The sequence below is a fragment of the Theobroma cacao genome, chromosome 4 (genome assembly GCF_000208745.1).
Source record: "Theobroma cacao cultivar B97-61/B2 chromosome 4, Criollo_cocoa_genome_V2, whole genome shotgun sequence".
In the NCBI taxonomy this organism is placed as follows: domain Eukaryota; kingdom Viridiplantae; phylum Streptophyta; class Magnoliopsida; order Malvales; family Malvaceae; genus Theobroma; species Theobroma cacao.
The window spans coordinates 29,435,120-29,456,795 of NC_030853.1; the positions used below are offsets into that span (position 1 = coordinate 29,435,120).

At 36.2% G+C, this 21,676-nt stretch overlaps 3 protein-coding genes across 8 annotated transcripts; 2 read left to right on the forward strand and 1 right to left on the reverse strand.

The window, feature by feature from the left end:
• LOC18603272 (protein NRT1/ PTR FAMILY 5.2) lies at window positions 255-3,924 on the forward strand. The gene is made up of 3 exons (XM_018119945.1): window positions 255-698; window positions 2,080-2,645; window positions 2,740-3,924. Exons 1-3 carry the CDS (start codon window positions 501-503, stop codon window positions 3,620-3,622), a joined length of 1,647 nt encoding a protein of 548 aa, XP_017975434.1. The 5' UTR covers window positions 255-500; the 3' UTR covers window positions 3,623-3,924.
• Window positions 4,045-7,917, reverse strand: LOC18603273. Its single transcript, XM_018119944.1, has 5 exons — window positions 7,278-7,917; window positions 6,202-7,086; window positions 5,648-6,103; window positions 5,347-5,533; window positions 4,045-5,207 (listed from the first exon to the last, which is right to left on the reverse strand). The coding sequence occupies exons 1-5, from the start codon at window positions 7,899-7,901 to the stop codon at window positions 4,237-4,239; spliced, it is 3,123 nt and encodes a 1,040-aa protein (XP_017975433.1). The 5' UTR covers window positions 7,902-7,917; the 3' UTR covers window positions 4,045-4,236.
• On the forward strand, window positions 10,916-21,288 carry LOC18603274 (tuberculostearic acid methyltransferase UfaA1). Of its 6 annotated transcripts, none has more exons than XM_018119759.1 (26): window positions 10,916-11,172; window positions 11,280-11,411; window positions 11,544-11,757; window positions 13,632-13,849; window positions 13,954-14,059; window positions 14,173-14,274; window positions 14,398-14,457; window positions 14,615-14,693; window positions 14,836-14,983; window positions 15,437-15,560; window positions 15,937-16,117; window positions 16,592-16,620; window positions 16,824-16,972; window positions 17,761-17,863; window positions 18,018-18,113; window positions 18,200-18,255; window positions 18,346-18,469; window positions 18,785-18,847; window positions 18,952-19,011; window positions 19,099-19,260; window positions 19,705-19,778; window positions 19,853-19,946; window positions 20,368-20,504; window positions 20,618-20,698; window positions 20,832-20,937; window positions 21,028-21,288. In XM_018119759.1, the coding sequence occupies exons 3-26, from the start codon at window positions 11,584-11,586 to the stop codon at window positions 21,097-21,099; spliced, it is 2,598 nt and encodes an 865-aa protein (XP_017975248.1). In that variant the 5' UTR covers window positions 10,916-11,172; window positions 11,280-11,411; window positions 11,544-11,583; the 3' UTR covers window positions 21,100-21,288. The 6 variants fall into 6 exon arrangements, with proteins under 6 accessions (XP_017975248.1, XP_007035210.1, XP_007035209.1 ...); XM_007035148.2 differs by having other exon boundaries at window positions 11,283-11,411; XM_007035147.2 differs by lacking the exon at window positions 11,280-11,411.

The following is a 21,676-nucleotide window of genomic DNA, read 5'->3' on the forward strand; positions in this document are numbered from 1 at the left end:
CCTACCTCCTCCCCCCCTCCCCCCCTCCCTCCTCTCTCTCTCTCTCTCTCTCTCTCTTCTCCAGATAGTCGACCAGGGCATCATGCCTGCCATGTCCTTGTATTTTTCAACATATACTTGGGCTTGTCAGTACTCACTTTTCAAAATGATATACTATAGAAAGAAACAGTATCAGGCAGCTACTGGCTTCCTGCTTGGGCTTAAGGATTTAACCAAGGTTTCCAAAACTGAATCTTCTATAGTTAGAAACAATGCTCCTGGTCAACTATTACAGACAGTTTTTCCAAAGTTGAAAGGTTTTCCCATTATTTCCGTGGACCCCATGCACGTCTCCACCATGAACATCCAAAAAAGCAACCCAAACCAACCAAGATAATAATCATCATCATGCTAGGCAGGAATACCACACACTGTACATACATTCCCGGCGCCGGCCGCACTAATTAGGACAAAACACTTCTTCCCTTTGTCTTTTTTCAGTGTATGAGGTCTTTGAACGCATGGCCTACTACGGCATATCCTCGAACCTTGTTCTCTACTTGACGAGGAAGCTCCATCAAGGCACTGTCAAGTCGGCCAACAATGTTACCAATTGGGTCGGAACCATTTGGATAACTCCAATCTTGGGCGCCTACGTCGCAGATGCTCACCTTGGACGCTACTGGACTTTTGTCATTGCGTCTGTAATTTATATCTCGGTATGTTCTCGAATTGTGACTCTCATACGTACTATGACTGATAACCAAACTATTCAACAAATCACGAGCTTTGCTTGGGAAAAAGATAAAAGAGTGTGTCCATTTGACATTAACATTAATCGGGTCCTACTTATATCTTTTAAGATATTTTTGTTTACGCACATGTTGTTACCATGACGGGCCATATCTTAATTTTCACATGTCATATCACATGCATGTACTTGCCTGCATATATATATATATATATTTATAAGTCTTATGTACCTGTACACGTGAAATAAATATACTTATTTACTCTATTAGGTTACTATACATGTCGGTACGTATTTCACACTAAAAATTCAAACTTTAAGGCTTATAAAATGAAGTTTTAAATGTTAAGACGTATTTTGAGTACTTTTTGAATAAAGAGATATATGTAATTATCATTGAATTAAATATATACCGATCATAAGCATAGTTTTAATTGAAAAAAATTTTATGAATAGGTGATGTTACACCATGTCAATATATATCATTTTTGTTCAAATTATATCATATAATTATGTTCATGAAATTGATTAATAAATAATGAATATTTATTTTAACAACTAATTATTAATAATTTTAGAATTTTTAAAAGAATATACTTATGTGTCATAATTTGAATGAAAGTGACATATACTTACATGATTTATAATCGATCTTATCTGAAACCGAAACAAAATTAAGAATTTAAGAATTTGACTAAGTCAATCAAATTGTAATTGGATATATGGTACTAATGGAATATGTGAAATGAAGCTGTTGTGCTGTAAATGGTCTGAAGTCGTGAGTCAAGGATAGTTACTAATTAAAACGATAGATTATAGTCAAATTGCGAAAAATTTGGGTTCAAACGTCAACAAAATGTGAAACATTGACTCAAATTTTTCTATGTTCCAATTATATGGCAGTAGACGATGACTCTTAGGCTATATATCGGTAGGAAAACTCTGACAAATTTGTCAGGTGGACCACGGATTTCTATGTCACAACTTGAAGGTTGCCCCATCTATCGGTGTAGAAATTTTTTTGTCTAATTTTCTTGGAAGCATCTGAGACTACTAAGTCTTATCAACTTACTTTAGATAGGGATAAAAATAAAAGAGCAACTGGGACTTTTGTATTTGTTTCTTAATTGTTGCGTACGCATGGGTGTTTGTAGAGAGTGGACCGTTGAAACTTTGGTATCTGCCCGAGGTAATAGATAAGCCTAGTTGCGAATTAACATTAAGATTCTTCTTATTCAACTCAGTTGGTTACCAAAATTTGTCGAGGAATGGGATATGAAATTAAGATTTAAATCTAATATTTGTGTAAGGATAAGATCTAAAAGTGCTAATTCAATTGTTGGTCACAGGGAATGTCATTGCTAACGCTATCAGTGTCAGTCCCTGGACTAAAACCACCACCCTGTCACCAAGCCAATGTAGATGATTGCAAGAAGGCGTCAACGTTACAGTTAGCGGTGTTCTTTGGTGCACTCTATACTCTAGCTGTAGGAACCGGTGGCACCAAGCCAAACATTTCGACCATCGGCGCCGACCAATTCGACGATTTCCATCACAGGGAGAAGGCTCAGAAGCTGTCCTTCTTCAATTGGTGGATGTTCAGCATCTTTTTTGGCACACTCTTCGCCAACACAGTTCTTGTCTACATTCAGGATAATGTGGGATGGACATTAGGATATGGGCTGCCCACACTTGGGCTCGTGATTTCAGTTCTGATTTTCCTGGCAGGCACGCCCTTCTACAGGCACAGGGTGCCCGCTGGGAGTCCTTTCACAAGGATGGCCAGGGTCATAGTGGCTGCCATGAGGAAATGGAAAGTGCCTCTTCCTGGTGACCCTAAAGAACTATATGAACTTGACCTGGAAGAGTATGCTAGGAAAGGAAAGTTCAGGATTGATTCAACACCCACCCTGAGGTTAGTTTATATTATTTTAACATATTATGGAATCTGAAATTTTCCATCACTGGTCTCTTATCATCACATGTTCAACTTCGTGCATAAAATGTAGGTTCCTGAATAAGGCTGCTGTCAAAACAGGCTCCACAGATCCATGGATGCTATGCTCAGTAACCCAAGTAGAGGAAACTAAACAAATGTTAAGAATGATCCCAGTGATGGCTGCCACTTTTGTGCCAAGCACCATGATCGCTCAGATCCATACCCTCTTTATAAAACAGGGCACCACCCTTGATAGACAGTTGGGCAGCAGTTTCAAGATCCCCCCTGCAAGTTTAGCCGGATTTGTGACAATATCTATGCTTATTAGTGTTGTCCTCTATGATCGATTCTTCGTCCCGATTATGAAAAAGTGGACTAAAAATCCTAGAGGCATTACTCTACTTCAAAGAATGGGAATCGGTCTGGTTCTTCACATCATAATCATGATAACTGCTTCTCTTATTGAAAGGCACAGACTCAGCGTGGCCAGGGAGAATGGCTTAGTTGAAAATGGAGGGCAACTTCCACTAACTATATTCATTTTACTTCCCCAATTTGTGCTTATGGGAACAGCTGATGCATTTTTGGAGGTGGCCAAGATTGAGTTCTTCTATGATCAGGCACCGGAAAGCATGAAGAGTCTTGGTACTTCATATTCAACCACTAGTCTGGGAATTGGAAATTTTCTCAGCAGCTTCCTTCTTTCTACAGTTTCTGATATCACCAAAAAGCATGGTCACCAAGGATGGATCTTAAATAACCTAAACAAATCTCATCTTGACTACTACTATGCATTCTTTGCAATACTCAACTTCTTGAACTTCATTTTCTTCTTGGTAGTAATCAAGTTCTATGTCTACAAGGCTGAAGTTTCAGATTCACTGCATGTGCTTACAGAAGAACTGAAGGTGATGAGATTGAAGGCATCAAACCAAGAAGAGTCAGGGGCATAGGTTGATGGAACATGTTGGATAAGAGTAGCCCTTGTCCATAGGAATACCGGAGCTGAAATTCAACTTTTGAAAAGTGAAACATTTTATCATTCAGGGCATTGACAGAGTACTCTTTGGGGCCTGCGTTATTGATGGAGCATCATAAACCTTTGCTAATGACTAGAAAGAATACAATGTTTACTATTCTTGAAAGGAAAAGAAAGGAATAATTATGTGAAGAAATGTAAAGTGTGGAGATAAGGTTATCTTTTTAGAGAAAAAAAAATTCAAGGTCCAAGGTAAGGTATAACAAATTAAGGGAAGGAGGAAAGATACGATAGTTTCACATATTTCACTCTTACTCTGATGAATCGATCCCCTCATGATCCATAAAAAATTAAAAATGCCTAATGCTATAAAGAGTTAAAATGAAATAAAAGAAATATTGTACAATTCCCCTCTCTACTCCCCAGCAAGATTTTGATATAACATTTTAAGTTAAACCAAATTCAATACAAATGCGCCCCCTTGAGATTTCCTTCAACTTTGAATACAGTTTACATCAATAGAAATCAATGCTAGAAAACACAAAATCTCTGCTTCACATGTGCGATATCTACATTGGCCTCTTCCATTCATTTCCTTTTTGCCAATTGAAATGACTTCTTCAAGAACAGATTCGCCGCCCGGTCATTCCTATGGCACAACACCCTTAGTATAGTGTTTGGATCCGCTCTGTTCCACCTCCCTGTTGTTGGTGGCATAGGTAGCTTTTGCCCTGTACCTATGAGACCTATTCCGCTCGTTTCACAAGTGATAATGCTGAAATCTTCCATCAGTTGTTCAGCGCATTGACCCATCAATGTTATCACCCCTTCAACTGCCTCAGCCTCCCTCTGGACTACGTCCTCGGATATCAAGCCTTCTCCACAAGTGCAAAACACCCTCTTCAAGCTGTCAAAGTCCTCCTCAATCATCTCGTGATCAGACCGGTGGAAGATCCTGGAAGGTCCCCCAGCGAGCAAAACCATAAGGAAGGCTTCAAAAGCTGATTTCATAACTTCCTTCATTGCTAATGCTTGAGCCCGGTCTGTGAGTATTGCAGTAAGAAGTGTTAGGTTCTGCTTTAGAATTCTGATTGCAGGTCTAATTCTCGCGTTGGTTACATCACCAACATAAAGGCTCTCATAGAAAACAGAATTTGAATCGAGGAAGATAAGGCGGTAAGCAGCAACTTCTGATACATGATCACAGGCAGATTGAATGGCTCCATTAACATGTTCAAAGTAGGAAGTTGAAGCACCATGGTGCCTGCGGCTGCTGCTGAAACGGTTCCGTGTTGAGACTCTTGGTGAGAGGGTGAGGGTTTTATCAAGGGAATGGAGGTTAGAAATTAGATAGTGCAAGGTATTAAGGCGGATGTAGAGCCGCTGTGTCCCACGGCTTGTTGATGGGCGAGGATGGTGACCTTCTATAGTCATAATGCGGTGCATCCCTTCTACTCCAACACTGCAAGGAGTAGCCTTTTTCCAGAGTTTGAAGAACTTTGAATCTCGGTTGCATCTGGTTAGAGGAGGAAGTGTGGGGAGATAACTCTGTTTTGACCCTGAAAAGAATGTGACAAAAGAAATGAGAAATGTATCCTGCCCATACGACATTGATTTGCTGCGGAGGATGATTTCAAGTTTTCCATGAAAACGAGCAAGTTTAAAATGGTGTATGAAGCACAATTAGATGGTTCTCACCACATGATGCTACGAAGGTAGTGTATTCTTGGAAGAGCTGCTCTAAACCTTCAGCTAGATCAAGAACCAAATCATCTGTAATTCCAATTGGAATTTCAAAGAATTCATTCGCTGTTTCCCTGGCCGATTTCATTAGCTCCACAGCTGACTGTGCATATGGCTCAGATTTGGACTTGGGGTTCCAAGTCTGCAAACATAAATTGTAACCAATTAGTAATTAGTTAAGTTCAATCATATATAATTTCTTCTTTTTTTTTCACTTGGTAAACTTTAAAACAAAAAAAGAAAAAGATTGACTGACTTCAGTTTCTTTTGCTCTACAAAGCGACTCTTTCCCTTTCTTTAATCTTTCTTCTATCCATTGTCTCAAGAGTTTCAATATGATTGAATCAACTTCATATGGCATCATTTCTCTGACAATTCCTTTGCCTCCATCTTCACACTCTTCGGAATCTTCAACCACCATTTGAACCAAAACCTTTTCTAGTTTTGCAGCTCTTTGTAGTACCCCAACTATCTCAGTGTTGAGCATACTTGTCCCAGCTAAATATTGCTTCAACACTGCTCCATAGCATTGGTGCAATGTCACAGCCGCAACTCCAGCTGCAATCGGATGCCATCTCTTCAATATGGGACTAAATAACTCCCTCTCTTTCGCAGCCAAATCCTCGGTTTCTTTAGCCAATTGAAGAAGAGCTTCACTAGCTTCTTCTCTTTCTCCCTTTGTTGTATTTTTGACATTTTCATTTTCGATTATCTATAGCAATCAAAGAAGGAGGAAGAATTAAACAAAACTTATGCCAACAGATGAGTATTTGATAATAAGATATAGTTGCCTACATGCATATTGCTCACCTTTTGAAATGCATTTTTCACAGAAGATCGAATGTAATGATCTACACGGTCACCGGTTGAATCCACAAGCAATGTGTCCCCTTTCTTGCTCCCTTCCCCTTCCATGATTGTAACATCTTCGCCTAAAATCTTTGTCGCTGATAATGCCAGAGGCAAAAGATTTTCAATCCCACCAATAGTTCCTCTGTTGAAATAATCATGGTAGTGAGATAACCTCTTCTCTGCCCAATTCTGCATAGAAACTAACATGGAAGACAATAGTTTCATATACGCTGCCTCTCTATCTGGCTTTCTAGCATCATTTGCCACCTCTGCCAACATAGCATACGCAGCAGAAAGAAGATCGGGCTCCATCTGATTAGTCGCAACATATTGCTGAAAAAGAACCCAAGTGAAACAAGCATTGTGAATTTGCCTATTGATCCCCAAAGTAGACCACGTCTTCTTCATCAATTCTAGCAACTCATCAACCTCATCAAGGACTAGCGTCTCGTCCCTAATATCAAATATGGCCTGAAGGAGAGAAGTGTAGATGTGAATGTTAAGAGGGAACCCATCAGCCCAATGGCACACGTCAGTAGTAGTGCCGTTGGCACTTCGCCAGGATAAGGAAACAACACTGTTGCACAATGTTCTCATCGTGTCGGAGTTCTTGCCGGTGTCTATAGGCTTGGACTCGCTGGCTCGGATTATGTCGCGCATACGCATCAGGAAAGAGTTTGATTTGTCTACAGGGATTGATGGGTGGAGGAAGAGGCCTGCTTCCAGGACTTTGAGCTGACGCTTTTGCCAAAGATGGTACTCGTGCGAGTCATTGAATTCGGATGGTTTTAAGTGCCGAAGAAGCTCAAGCGGAAGGATGATAGTCTCTGATCTCCTACCCATCTGTTGAAGCCAAAATGGTTTTACCAACAGAGAACTGATTAGTTGGGAGATGAATCAAATTTAACATCTCAATTTTTAAAATAAAATTTGACTATCATTAGATTATTATTTCGTTATGTTATTCAATATTATTATTTTTAACAAGCAATTAATATTGACATGCATTGTACTAGTAATGTTGATATACGTACTTGGCCAACAAGGGTTCGCATGAGAGTCTTCCTAAGCCTACTATCACTCTGTTCTGTCACCCTCATTTGCTGTCTCATAATCTCTGCCGAAGTTAAAGGACGCCTCGGTCTCGACGCTGGCAACGTGGAACCGCCGGTTCCAGGGCTAGAACCAGAACCACCATGTCCATGAGAAACCGGCGATGATGGCGTGGACCCTCCACCACCACCGCTGCTAAGACCCACCGAAGACATTGACATCCTTCTGGAAGGTGATCTTTTCAACATCTTTAATCCCAAGGCCCTTTTAACCCTACTCGTAGGGGTCATCACCACCCCATAAACCCGCCCGCTCGGTGACCCTGGCCCGGGTCCTGACCCGTTTCCTCCATCTGCACCATTTCCATGATCATGTGCAGAGTAAAATGTTAAAGCATTTCGACCTCCAAAACCTGGTGATGAACGGCAAGCTGTGAAGAATATTTCGTAGGCTGTTTCACGGATGTCATCACGGTCAAGACCTTCAAGCTTACCAAATGGCCATGCGAGGTCCATATTATTATCATTAGAGGTGGAGCTGCTGTTGGTGGTGGTCGTGCCATGGAGGGGACCGGAGAAGAACTCCCGGCCGGATTGGTGGGCCATGGCTGAAAGGGGTTGGGGAATGGAAGGGGGGGGGGGGGGGGGGAGGGGACTTAGTAACCGGCCAAAAATTTAAGTCAGCGTCTCCGACGGGTAAGAGAATGGATGGAAGAAGGATTGCATTTCTTTTTATAAAGAGAGAGAGAAAAAACAGAGATTTTGTTGGTTAAGATGACAGCATTTTTGTGCTGAGGAAAGAGAAAAAAACATTGCTGGTTTGATGGGTATGCCAACGTTGTAGTGCGAATGAAAACGAGGAAAGATCGGGTGGTAATGACACTTAAGATAGCAAATTCCAAAATGCTATTCCGGGGTGCAATTCTCTTACTGCAATTTAATGTCCATTTTAATTTGATTCTTCTTTTGAATTAGTTCCTTCATTGACATTTTATCTTTATTAATGTGCTTTAATTAATATATATAGGGATAAGTTTCTTTTATCTTCTACACACAGAACATGAACTTCAAACCAAAACCCTGGAACTCTTTCGGTTTGGTTTTTCAACTCCTAAATTTGTGTAACCCGTTGCATGTCTGAAACCAAACATTCGATGGACTCCGAAGTTGTTGAGGTGTGAACCGTTGGGTCTGCTTTATTCCATCATAAGAAAGCAATCTATCATCTCCCAAGTTCTGACATTTCCGTTGACAGATTTTTCCATAACAAGATTCTATCTACCCGCCACTTACTTCAGCAGACAGAAAAATGGTCTCTGCTACTGGCTTTGCCCTGCTCGTATTGCCCATTCATTGACTAAATCTTCCTCCTATCATTTCCGAGCCTGAAGCTAGCTAGTCAGGACATGAAAATGTTGGGTTTTGCACGGATGCATGAGTTAGCCCAGAAATAGATCACGTGGTGGTTGCCTTCAAGCCCAAAAAAGAAGGACTTACCAATTGAAAAACCCTGTCAGGACCCCATTGTCTCTTTCTGAGTAGAAAAAAGAAAAAACATTCAACAGTAAGGAAATAGTTAAAATATCTTACTCTTGCCTGAAATGTATAAGAAAATAGCATATAAGTAGCGGTGGAGTTAAGATTTCGTGATCGGGGTGGAGAGTCAAAAATAATATTTATAAAATAATTATATTAAAGTATTTTAATATTTAGTTTATTAATTTGTACATGATTCTCTATTTAAAAAAAAAAATTCAAATCCCTTTCTCCAAATCCTAAAAATAAAATAATTATATTAGAAGTTCAATATTTGATAAAAATATAAAAAAATTAGATGAAAAAAGTTCATATAAAAATAATACAAATAAATCCTGAAAATTATTCAATGGAATTAATCTTAATAATTTACTTAAACAAATTAATTAGTACAATTTTAAATAATTTAATAGTGACAATAATTCCAATTTCTATATAAACTTAACAACAAACATATATTAACAAATATAATAACAAAAATCTCAATGGAAGCAAACTCTTAAAAAATATTAAAGATTATCAATAAACAATTTAATAGGGAAGCAATTCTTTAAAATTAATTACAAAAATTAAATACAATATCAATAAACAATCAAATGCAGAAACAATCTCGAATAAAAAACTTAATTGTTCACAAGAATCTAAGTAAAAAAAACATAATTAATTTGTAGGAAAGCAATCAAGTAAACTTTAAATAAATAAGTAATAACTAACTTTAGATATTTAATCAAATCTTTGTTTTGTTGTTTTTAACAAAAAATGACGGTAAATCCTAAATCAAAATCATAAAGTAAGAATTATTAAATAAAAAAATTAAAAGTTGAAAATACTAAAAATAAAACAAGTAAATAAACCAAACTTACCAATAAAATAAAAAATAAGTTACTAAGTAAAAGTTTTTTGCACAAAAAATACTAACAGGTAAAAAATATAAAAAAAATAACTTTTTTGTTTTTACAAAATTTGGTAAAAAAAAAGTACAAGAGACAACGGTTGTGAGTTTTTAGAAAAGTAACGATTGAAAATAATTTTATTATAATAATTTTATTATAATTTTATTAAAATTAATTGTTAATTGATTGTTATAGGACATTTCATTAAATAAAAAATTACTATAAAAGTAAAATTATAAAATTTAAAATAAAATAAAAATATTTTAAAATTTTTTTAAATTTTTATAAAGAACGAAATTACGAAATTTTAAAAAATAAAAATAAATTATAAAATTTTTGAAATTGTTGGGTCCACTAGCCCTCCTCCCGACTGTTTCCAGGTCTGCAAGTGAACCACGTAGCTAGCAAGGCAGCTGCAAATAGGCAAGCAAAACATGTGGACTCCAACGCCCCTACTCAGCCTCTTAATTACATCTGGCCTAACCCGTCGTTTTCCACGTTGGGTGCTTTTTGTCAACAATGGAAAAAAGGGACAATTAATGTTTCCTCTGGCTTTAAGATTTGGGGCACTGGTTTTACTGATTCGAAGATATAGGCAATCTTATTATTTATAGATAATAGCTCTTCCTATAATGAATATAAAATCTTATTAAGATCTCACTTATTATCCATAATAAAAATAATAATAAAAGCAAAAATGGTTGAAGGGTCTAGTTTGAAACATAGTAGTAATGCAGGGTGTATTGTGTAATTCGTTTTTGAGTTCGAGTTTTAAAATATAAAGATGTGATATGTAGAATAGATAAAAAAAAATTATTTAAAATGTATAGATTATGATTTATGATACACAACAAATATATGATGTTTTTGGAGAAAAAAAAGTTTAATCAAGGCAAGGTAATTAAGGGAAACTTCGCTAATAAGAAATTTGGAAAGAATTAGTAAAAATTATGCTTCTTTTGTTCCATTTTTTTGTCTATTTTTCCCTTTGAAGGTCTTGAAATGATTTTTTTTTAAATTTTTTTTGAATGCCCAATATATATCTTTTTTTTTAATATTACAAATTTTTTGACAATAAAATGTATTTTTATTAATCTTATAAAAATTCTAAATTTATAAAAAACTGGATTTTTTTAATCATATACACTCAACCGCACCGCCTTTGTCATCCCATTAGGCTTTTTATTTGGCTTATCTACAGGAAACTGGCAAGTGGCAGCTATTGCTTATCTTTGAGAGTCCTCGGAGTCTACAGATAGAGTTGTGGCCTTTTTGCCTTCTTGTTTTTTTGCATTTTTCTTCTCTTTTTCTTGCTCTCTTTGTATTCCATAAATCTTGCATTTAAACACACAAAAAAGAGAGTGTACTGCTTGTTGCAATTGGTTCAGTGTCTCCAGTTTTGAAGGATTGAACCCATCCTTGGATCTTTGAGAAGTTTCCTTTTTCAGGTAACTTTGCATTGTCTTGATTTCCTGCTTTGTCTCTTACACTCTTTCTGTTCATAGCTACGCACATTTCCTAGTTAGTAACATTCCCAAGTGATGGCTTTCCAAAGAAGTGATGATTGAGAGATGAAGTCATCATTCAGGACTGAGAATCGCAACTAAGTTCCATGAGCACCAGTAAAAGATCTGAAAGTGACAGCATTATCTACCCAAGCAAGGGAACATCACTGTACCTCAAAAGGGTTATTCATTTTTATTTTTCCTGTTCCCTCCATGGTTGGTTTTCAACCAAATTCAGTTGACATGAAGTTTACCATGAGTCATAAACTTGCATTCTCTTGAGCTTTTTCACCAATCCAACTTAAAAAATGCAGGGCAAGAATTTGGCAGGGTTGTGAGCATTTTCTGTCAAAGATGAGGACAGCGGTTATTGGAGGTGGGATTAGTGGACTGGTATCAGCCTATGTTCTTGCCAAATCAGGTGTGAATGTGGTGCTTTATGAGAAGGAAGATTACTTGGGTGGCCATGCCAAGACTGTTAACTTCGATGGTGTTGATTTAGACCTTGGTTTCATGGTCTTTAATCGTGTAAGTTGCACATTTCTCTCTTTCTCCTTCTGCTTATTTTTAACAGCTACCGTGTTCTTAATTACCATTTTAGAAAATTAAAAAAAAAGTACATGTAATTAACTTGTCTTTCTTTTGGGTTTGGTAAGTTTGTATTTATTGTATCTATACTTTGCCTCTATGCTTGGTATAGATGCCTTTATTGTTGTGGCGGCCGAACCTTATCTTTTTCTATAGTTTTCGCCATTTGCAGAGGGACTCTTTGCTTTTCTTCAACTTAATTCGTTTTCATGCATGGAGTAAATTTTGCTGGATTATGGCCATACATCATCAACTTGACCCAACACTAGTGCTGCTTGTACGGCTTTAAAAAAACACACGTGAAAGTTTGTTTTTAAATGGTTGCAACTTGCAAATACCCATCTTTTGTACCAAAAAAGGTTAATGGTTAAGCAATTTCCACGTTTCAGATTCTCCATATCATTAGTTTTTAAATCCTAAGAGATTATATAGTTTTGAATAAGGGAAAACAGAAAAGGGTAAAAAGAAATACTACCGTTGGCGAGATAGAGTAGAGGAAAGTATAAGGGGATGCAAGTTTAGGAGAAAAGTAGAAGAAAGGGACAAGACGAGAGAGGGAGAATGGTCACTTTCCTGTTAGATTTAGAATAATAATTTTGGTTGGATAATTCTATTAGATGGTTGGTCCAAGATTTTTCTTTTGGTGATTGTTGGTGAGATTGGCAAGAGGATTTTATGTTGATAATAATATATCAGTAGCGGTGGTTGCCACAAAAGAAAATGCCTGATTGCCCTGTATTGAAGCCCGTGCCATTTTGTTGGATCTTTAAATCAGGGGGTTTTGGGGTTATTGTTGCCTCCTTTCTTGTCTTTCTTTCTGGTAGTTTGTTAACAAAATTATAGATTAGTGGCCCAATCAATTAATGTATAATCTCAGGCTTGAACCCTGAAAGAAAAATGTTTTTCTAGTTTGTCTTCAGGCTGAGCCTGGTGCATTACAGCATCCTATCCATGCCCATTCGACCAAAATCAAAATATTAATGAGACATCAGGACAAGATCTGCAGCAAAAGGGAGAAAAAAAGAAGATAATGCCAATAAGTTTTATATAATTTATGAGATCTATGTCTGACAGTTTTCAATTTATTTATTTTTCTTAATTCTTTGTTGTGTGGACTGATAATTTTCAGTATAGAATTTAGAAAGCATGAGGGGCTGGCTTTGGTTGGCTTAGGCTTTAATAACTTGGCATCTCTCTTTTGAGAATATTATCTGATTGGTTATTTGATATTACGAAAATCATTCCATCACTCACCATTTGCAATTCATCAAGAATTTATGAGTGATTTCCTTCATACTAATTAATTTCGAGGTAACAGTAGTTAGGGGGTTAAGAACGTAGTCTTAGCAAACAATAGATTCTGTCCCAAAGATTTAAGAGACCTTGAGCCTTGAATTTCATGTTCATCTACCATTTTAATGGGAGTAATTGCTTATAAGGTTTGTGATGGAATTTAAAGGGGTATGACCTCCAACCAGTGACCAAAGGAAAACCAATTGGATGCTTTAAGTACGGTATCAAGAAATTTAGCCTTTGTTCATCATTACCATGGCTCCTAGCTGAAATTATTTTGTTATGTGTTCTAATAGCAGGGTCAATAAGTAAAGGGATTTTGATCAATAATATTGGATTTCATGGCCTTTTTCCAAGTCAAATTAAGAACAGATGGGAAAATGTCTTCCATGGTGGCAAAGAATACTTTGTTATATGGGAATATACAGTCAAAACTTTTTCTTTGTTAAGCTATGGGTTCATAATAATAAGTGGATGTTCATGCAATATGTGTTTTCTTGTTCTGCCATTACTTTTGGCAGGTAACATATCCAAATATGATGGAGTTCTTTGAGAGTCTTGGAGTTGATATGGAGGCATCTGATATGTCTTTCGCAGTGAGCCTGGATGAAGGCAAAGGCTGTGAATGGGGCAGCCGAAATGGTTTGTCTAGCTTGTTTGCAAAGAAAATGAACATCTTGAATCCTTACTTTTGGAAAATGCTTAGAGAAATTAGCAAGTTCAAGGATGATGTTATTAGGTGAGCAATGACAAGACACCTTCCATTAGTCATTGTGGAATCTCAACTTCCTATATTAGATCATCTGATCACTTCCGATTTTCATATCTTTTACTTTTGTGCAGTTATCTTGAAGTGCTTGAGAACAACCCAGATATTGATCGCAATGAAACATTGGGACAGTTCATTGAGTCACGGGGTTACTCTGAATTATTTCAGAAGGCTTATCTGGTGAGATCAGAAACTCTCCACATTCAGTGTGCTTTTCTTTATGTCAGAATCAACTTGTTTCACTGTAAGTCACCTTAATAGCAAATAGCAATGACAATGTTATAGTTCTGTAGGTACCGATATGTGGTTCAATATGGTCCTGCCCTACAGAAAGAGTTATGGGCTTTTCAGCTTTCTCTATTCTTTCATTTTGCCGCAACCATCATCTACTTCAGGTATATTCTTATATAAATGAAGTATCACAAGTGTTTGTGAGAATATGCATGTGATATTGGTTTGTGTCATCCTAGAACTTTTTCGACAATCAGTTCATAATATTACTTTGGCTATCTTTGTAGCTCTTTGGACGGCCACAGTGGATGACTGTTAGATGGCGTTCACATCGTTATGTCAACAAGGTGCTAGTTTGCCTTTTTATTTCCGCTTCTTAGATTGAACTAAACTCTACTGCTTAAATAATTTGTCTTCAAAATATCCAAATTCATTGTCACATGCGTCAGTTGTAAGCTCAAAATATGTTGTTTTGCTGTTTGCTCATTGGCAAAATGTTTTCAGGTCAGAAAAGAGCTGGAGAGCAGAGGTTGTCAAATAAGAACTGGTTGTGAGGTACATTCTGTTTTGACCACTGCTGAAGGTGAGAGTAACTTGATTTCTCCTCTGCAATCAACTGTCTGTTAAAACCATACAAATATGGAAGACATGGCATTTTTCTTGAGACTGTTCTCATGTCAGAAACCTTTTATGGTTCTCCTGGTAATTGTAAAGGTTTATTACAGGTTGCACTGTATTATGTGGAGATGACTCCCAAGAAACATATGAAGGATGCGTAATGGCTGTTCATGCACCAGATGCTTTGAGATTGTTAGGAAACCAAGCAACATATGATGAATTGAGAGTACTTGGTGCTTTCCAATATGTTTATAGGTACCTCTCTTTTGCATTAGATCTCTCTTATAGATTAATAATCTTTGCTCCAAGTTGCGAAAACTGCTAGAATGTTTCTATTATTTCCTGTATTAAACACATAATATCGCCGAAATTTTATGCAATTATTGTCTGAAATATTTCCATTTACATAAATTCCTGTCAGTACCGTGAAAGAGTTGTTTAACGTCTATTAAACACTTCCACTATTTTTTTCTTTTTATCGTCTAAAATTAGGGTTTTAGAAGTAAACATGTTAATGAAAAAGTTCAACATGAAAGAAATAACCATGGAAAAGTAGTTGATAGATAATAACTTCCTTTTTCCCCCCCTCTTTTGATCATGAGTCATATATGATTCTGAGAAGTGAGCTATCGAAAATCGATGTACCTCTCATTTTGTATGGTTTCTCAAGTCAATTTTGCACAATCGCTTGTGATTCTCTATTGGCAGTGATATTTTTCTTCATCGTGACAAAAATTTAATGCCCAAAAACCCGGCAGCATGGAGTGCATGGAATTTTCTTGGAAGTACAGACAAGAAAGTATGTTTGACATACTGGCTTAATGTTCTTCAGGTAAGTAATATTATCTCTTTGCTTACATATTCCGCTGCCTGCAGCCATATTTTTTAATAAAGGAATGTGTAATGGTAGTCTCAATTAAGTACTTTTAGCCCTGGATGCAAGTACTCATAATTTGATCTAAACTTCAAAACTGAAGACAATGTGTGGTTGCTTGTATTATTTTGGGACAAAAATACCAGGGGGAAAGTTTTAGAGCTTCCACCAGATAATAACAATGTTACAATATAGGAAGTAAGGTTGAAGGAAATAAAGTACTGCAGGAAATTTTAGAGCTGCCACTTATTAGTAATTTGTAGTCTGCAAGGAAATTAAGTACTCCTATGCTGTTTAAATGGTCTAATATAGTATGCCATGTATGAACCTGCAGAATCTTGGAGAAACAAGCCTACCTTTTCTTGTAACTCTCAATCCGGATTATATTCCACAACAAACCTTGCTTAAGTGGAAAACAGGCCATCCAGTTCCATCTGTTGCTGCGACAAAAGCTTCTCTTGAGCTTGATCAGATTCAAGGGAAGAGAGGAATTTGGTTCTGTGGAGCATACCAGGGTGAGCAGATTTGGTTATAAAAGAGCCTTCACGGACTGTCTTTGTTTTGTTAATCACATTTGATTTTTCAAATTTTCTTTCATCAGTTTTATGTGTAAATACATCTGAGCTAAAGTAAATTTGAATATGGATAAATATGTTTCCACGAAGTGTAAATTGTAACTAAAGCATCCCTGTTGGCAGTTAGCAATCCATAGTCTTTTAATTTGCTGATTGTCTGACATCTAGGAAAATTAGAAATAAGTATGATAATCATACTTCTTCATTGTTTTTGTCTCTGAGAGATATCATATGGTGATTTGATGCATGTTTTCATTTAAAAGATGTATGCCATAACTATTTTCTTTTATCTGGCAAACTTTCAGATATCTATATGTTTGTTCATTGACTTTTCTATATAATATCTTTTGGCTGAGGCTAGGAAACTTTGTTTTCACTAATTCACCATAGTAATTTAAGTCACTTTCCTTTCAGGCTATGGCTTCCATGAAGATGGATTAAAGGTAACTGTGGTTAGCTGTAAAATTTCATCTTCTCAGGATGCATTGCAATTATCTCTCATCTTACCATGTTATCAAACTAATGGCTGTTGATGTCACATATTAGTCAAATGCTTTCCTGATGCATTTTTCACTAAGTTTGTTACTTTTCTAAAAGAATTTATTTAGTAGAATGCAGTTCACAAGTGAGGTTCACTTCTTTCCAGGCTGGGACGGTTGCTGCAAATGGTGTGCTGGGGAAAAGTTGTTCTATTCTGAGCAATCCAAAACATATGGTACCCTCTTTGGTGGAAACAGGGGCACGCCTTTTTGTTACTAGATTCCTCAGTCATTTTATATTAACTGGCAGTGTTATGTGAGTTCTTAAAAAGTCTTATCATTCTTTTTTTTTTTTCATTTCTGATTGTTGTTATTTGTACTAATGTACGTATACTTGCCGATTTTTTTTTTGAAAAGCATTCACAAACTTTCATTGAAATAAAGGGAATGAAACATTCTCTTTCCAACATTACAGCAACGGTACACCATCACAGAATCCAGGAATATTGTTTGATATACCCTCCTAGTATATACTTAGTGTATCTCTCCAATATCCCCAAACATGGTTACCCCCTTTCAGATTCTCAAAAAATTCCCTACCTACATTTACAAGAATATTTATCAAAAAAGACAGTCCCCTTACACTACAATTTCCCAGGGGACATGTACTAGATTTTACCCATTTTCCTGTAAAAAAAAAAAAAAACCAGCAGCAGTGTTAGAAAGACTTTTACAATGAAAAGCCGTAGACAATTATTAGCAACTAATACTGTTAATTGTTTCATCTGAAGCTGTATTATCCATTGCAAAAAAATATATTCAATTAGTGCTAATTGTGAGGCATTTATCCTGTTCATTATCCTTATGATTCTTTTCTGCTGTACTCAGCCTGCATAAATAAGTTCAATGTGCATGGTATGAACTGGCTAACTTGTTCACATCTCTTCATTCAGTATGAGCAAGCTAGCTATGTTTAGATGTCTGTATCTTATTCGAATAAAAGCAGTAGCCCTCGGACTTTTCCAGTGCCTTTATGCTGTTGATTCATTTAACCATTGTGAGTTTATACATTTAATTGACATCTTGTACTTGTTCCATGAGCAGTTTATTGGAGGAAGGTGGCACAATGTTTACCTTTGAGGGAACTAGCACAAAATGTCCTCTAAAAACTGTGCTTAAAGTTCACAATCCACATATTTACTGGAAGGTAAATACTTTTGAAATCAATTGTTCATGGAAAATAACATGGAATGATACATTATTATGTCAAACAATGTAAGTTATTATACAAAAAATTTAAGGACATGATTTCGTTATGCACGATATTTCAGCAATTGATGAGCACTAAAATTGCTTGTCAGGTTATGACAGAGGCAGATCTAGGCCTTGCAGATGCATATATCAATGGAGAATTTTCTTTTGTTGATAAAAAAGAGGGTCTTCTAAATCTTATCATGGTAATAAAATTCACAAGAGCCTAGAAATGGCAAAGAGATATACCTACTGGTATTTACTTTCGTAGGGTTTTCCTTGTTCACTGCAGATTCTCATTGCCAACAGAGATTTGAACTCCTCCAACTCAAAACTGAGTAAGCAAAGGTATCCTGTTACTTGTAAACCACAAGAATACAGTATTTGTATATTCTTCCTAAATCCCAGTTGATTTAGTATCTGACTCTTTTGCTTTAGGGGTTGGTGGACGCCTTTGTTGTTTACAGCTGGTTTAACATCTGCAAAGTATTTCTTGAAGCATGTCTTAAGGCATAATAGTCTTACACAAGCTCGTAGGAACATTTCTCGTCATTATGACCTGGTATGAGGCTATGATCATCAAGTTCCCTATTGTTACAAAAGACTTGGTGCTTCAGAAAGAAAACACCAAAAGAAGAAAACATATATACTGAACTTATTTTGTATCATGAGAACCAATAAGGTTGTACTATGATTGATATGGAACACACAAGTATACCAGTGTGTCGTATGCTCAATATGTATATATCCGATGTTATCTGTGCAGTTTTGTGAAATAAGCAATTGTTTCTAATTTCTCTATTTTCTTTTGGACCATAATTTGCACTTATTATGACATACCAAATGCTTATAATTGGTCTCTGGTTTGTGTTGCTAGAGTAATGACCTTTTTGCTCTATTCTTGGATGAGACAATGACATACTCCTGTGCAGTGTTTAAGGTTAGTTTCTCTATCAATAAGAATAAAAGAAACTTTCTTACTTGGCATTTTGTGTAATTATTTATTAAATAGGATCCTTGGTAACTATTTTGTGTGTGTTATAGACAGAAGATGAGGATTTGAAAGATGCACAACAGAGAAAGATCTCTCTTCTGATTGAAAAAGTAAGTCGTATCAGTAATAATATCATCATATTTTGGACTTTCTTACCATAGCCTGCCCTTTATCAAATTGTCCTTCTAATGTTCCAGGCAAGAATTGATAGTAAGCATGAAATACTTGAGATTGGGTGTGGTTGGGGAAGCTTAGCTATTGAGGTTGTCAAACGAACCGGATGCAAATATACTGGCATTACTTTGTCCGAGGAGCAACTAAAATTTGCAGAAAATATTGTTAAGGAAGCTAGACTTCAGGTATCTATCTATCTCATGAATAACACCGACTTGCTATAAATCTATATATATATATATATATATATGTATAAATGTACGTATGTATGTATATTCTTTGTCATGTTAAAATTGTTTTCCATTTGTTGCTCCTGAGCTCTTCCATATCTTCTGCATTAACATGCCTGCAAGCAGTAAAATACTGACCAACTTTATCTTGTAGCGTATTGTTGTGTCTGGCTACGTTTATTTAGCAATTAAAACTTCAGTGCAGTCATGGCTGTTTTGTGAGTATCAGCCTTAGCACCAGTTTCTGAAGAAAAGTAATGTATGCCTCTGGCTATTGCATATGATGACCTTCAGGGTTCTTACTTCTTAGCCATCAATATCTCTGCATTTTCTAGAATGACATCATTTACAATTTAGCTTTCTTGGAGTCAAATTCACAAAGTTTAACTTTGGTATCAGGACAATATAAGATTTCAACTCTGTGACTACCGACAATTACCCAGCACCAACAAGTATGACAGAATAATATCTTGGTAAGTTCTTTTGCCGCCAACTTTTACGATTATAGTACCAAACAAAAACCATAACTCGATTTGGTCATGTCCAGTGAGATGGTTGAAGCTGTTGGCCATGAATACATGGAGGATTTCTTCAGTTGCTGTGAGTCGGTGTTGGCAGAAGATGGACTTCTTGTTTTACAGGTAATTATAATTTGAGCAGAAACAAAAGAATTTGTGCCTGTTAAGAAAGAATGAAGAACAAATAAATTTTTGCAGGGAAGCACTGTAATCACACGACAGTAGTTTATTCCAGTAAGACTTATATTCAATGTATAAAGTCAGAAGATACATCAACCTTAGTGTTAGGTAAGCTAAATGAATTTTCAAACACAAGTTGCAAAGACCCTGTCTGCCACTATCAGCTTAACAAAAAGTATCATATGAAGCACTTGATCTTCCAATAAGCTTTTAGCATTCAAAAGGGACCTTATGGTCCCAAAATTCCTTGAAGTAGGCTCAACTTCCTTACATTTTCAGTATTTAGCCATGATAATTACTTGATTTGTTTTGTTTTCAAATACCTATGCTAATGGTTGGGGTGGTTCATGCATGTTTCTATTAGTTCATATCTATACCAGAAGAGCGCTATGATGAGTACAGGCGAAGTTCAGATTTTATCAAGGAATACATATTCCCCGGTGGATGCCTACCTTCATTGACTAGGATAACATCAGCCATGAGTGCTGCATCTAGACTATGGTATAATGCATTATTCCTTTGTAAAAATATCTGTAGATAGCCATTTGTTGTTTTTGTTATAGTATCTTTTTGGTTATATATCCAGAAAACTAAAGGAAGTTGTGCAATTGTAGTGTGGAGCACGTGGAAAACATAGGGCTTCACTACTACCAAACTCTTAGACATTGGAGAAAGAATTTCTTGGAGAAGCAGAGGTATGCCATTGCGTCCCTCTATCTCTCATGCAAAGAAGTTGATATAAATGAGACATTTTTCGGAAATTATTCTGCGTAATTAACCCTAAACCTGCATTTTAATTCTGGGCCATTTCATATCTTGTTCTTTTAGCAAAATCCTTGCTTTGGGATTCAACGAGAAGTTCATTCGGACATGGGAATATTATTTTGATTATTGCGCAGCTGGTTTCAAGTCAAATACCCTTGGAAATTACCAGGTGAATTTCTGGCACTGGCACATATATTCTCTTGCAAATTATCGCTGGCAATGCCATCTAGGTATAATGGAGCTTCACTAACATTTGCAGGTTGTATTCTCACGCCCTGGAAATGTTGCTGCACTTGGCAATCCATACAAACGTTTCCCTACAGCATCTTAAAATTCTTTTTCTCTACAATAATTACAAAGCAAATCAAAACTGCTTGCAAGCTTCCTTTTCCCCTTTCTTCTTTATTATTTCCACAATAAATGTACGTCGCCCAATCAGGCATTAACATTCGTTGAACTGATCACTACAAGATTAACTTCATTCAAATAAAAAAAAGAAAAGAAATGTCATTGGCATATATATATATATAATATAATATATATATATATATATATATATATTTTGTCAAGGCATTGCCTGATATCTTTTACACTTGGCCTATATATTTTTTGGGGTGGTGGGGGGCATGCTTTAGGATAATTAACCTCATTATCTGCTTCAGACATATTTTGAAGAGTTATTAAAAAACATANATATATATTTGTCAAGGCATTGCCTGATATCTTTTACACTTGGCCTATATATTTTTTGGGGTGGTGGGGGGCATGCTTTAGGATAATTAACCTCATTATCTGCTTCAGACATATTTTGAAGAGTTATTAAAAAACATATATATAATAAAATAAAAAATTTTAAAAATTTGAGAAATCGTGACTCTCATAAATATATTATCTTTCGTTTTAATTAA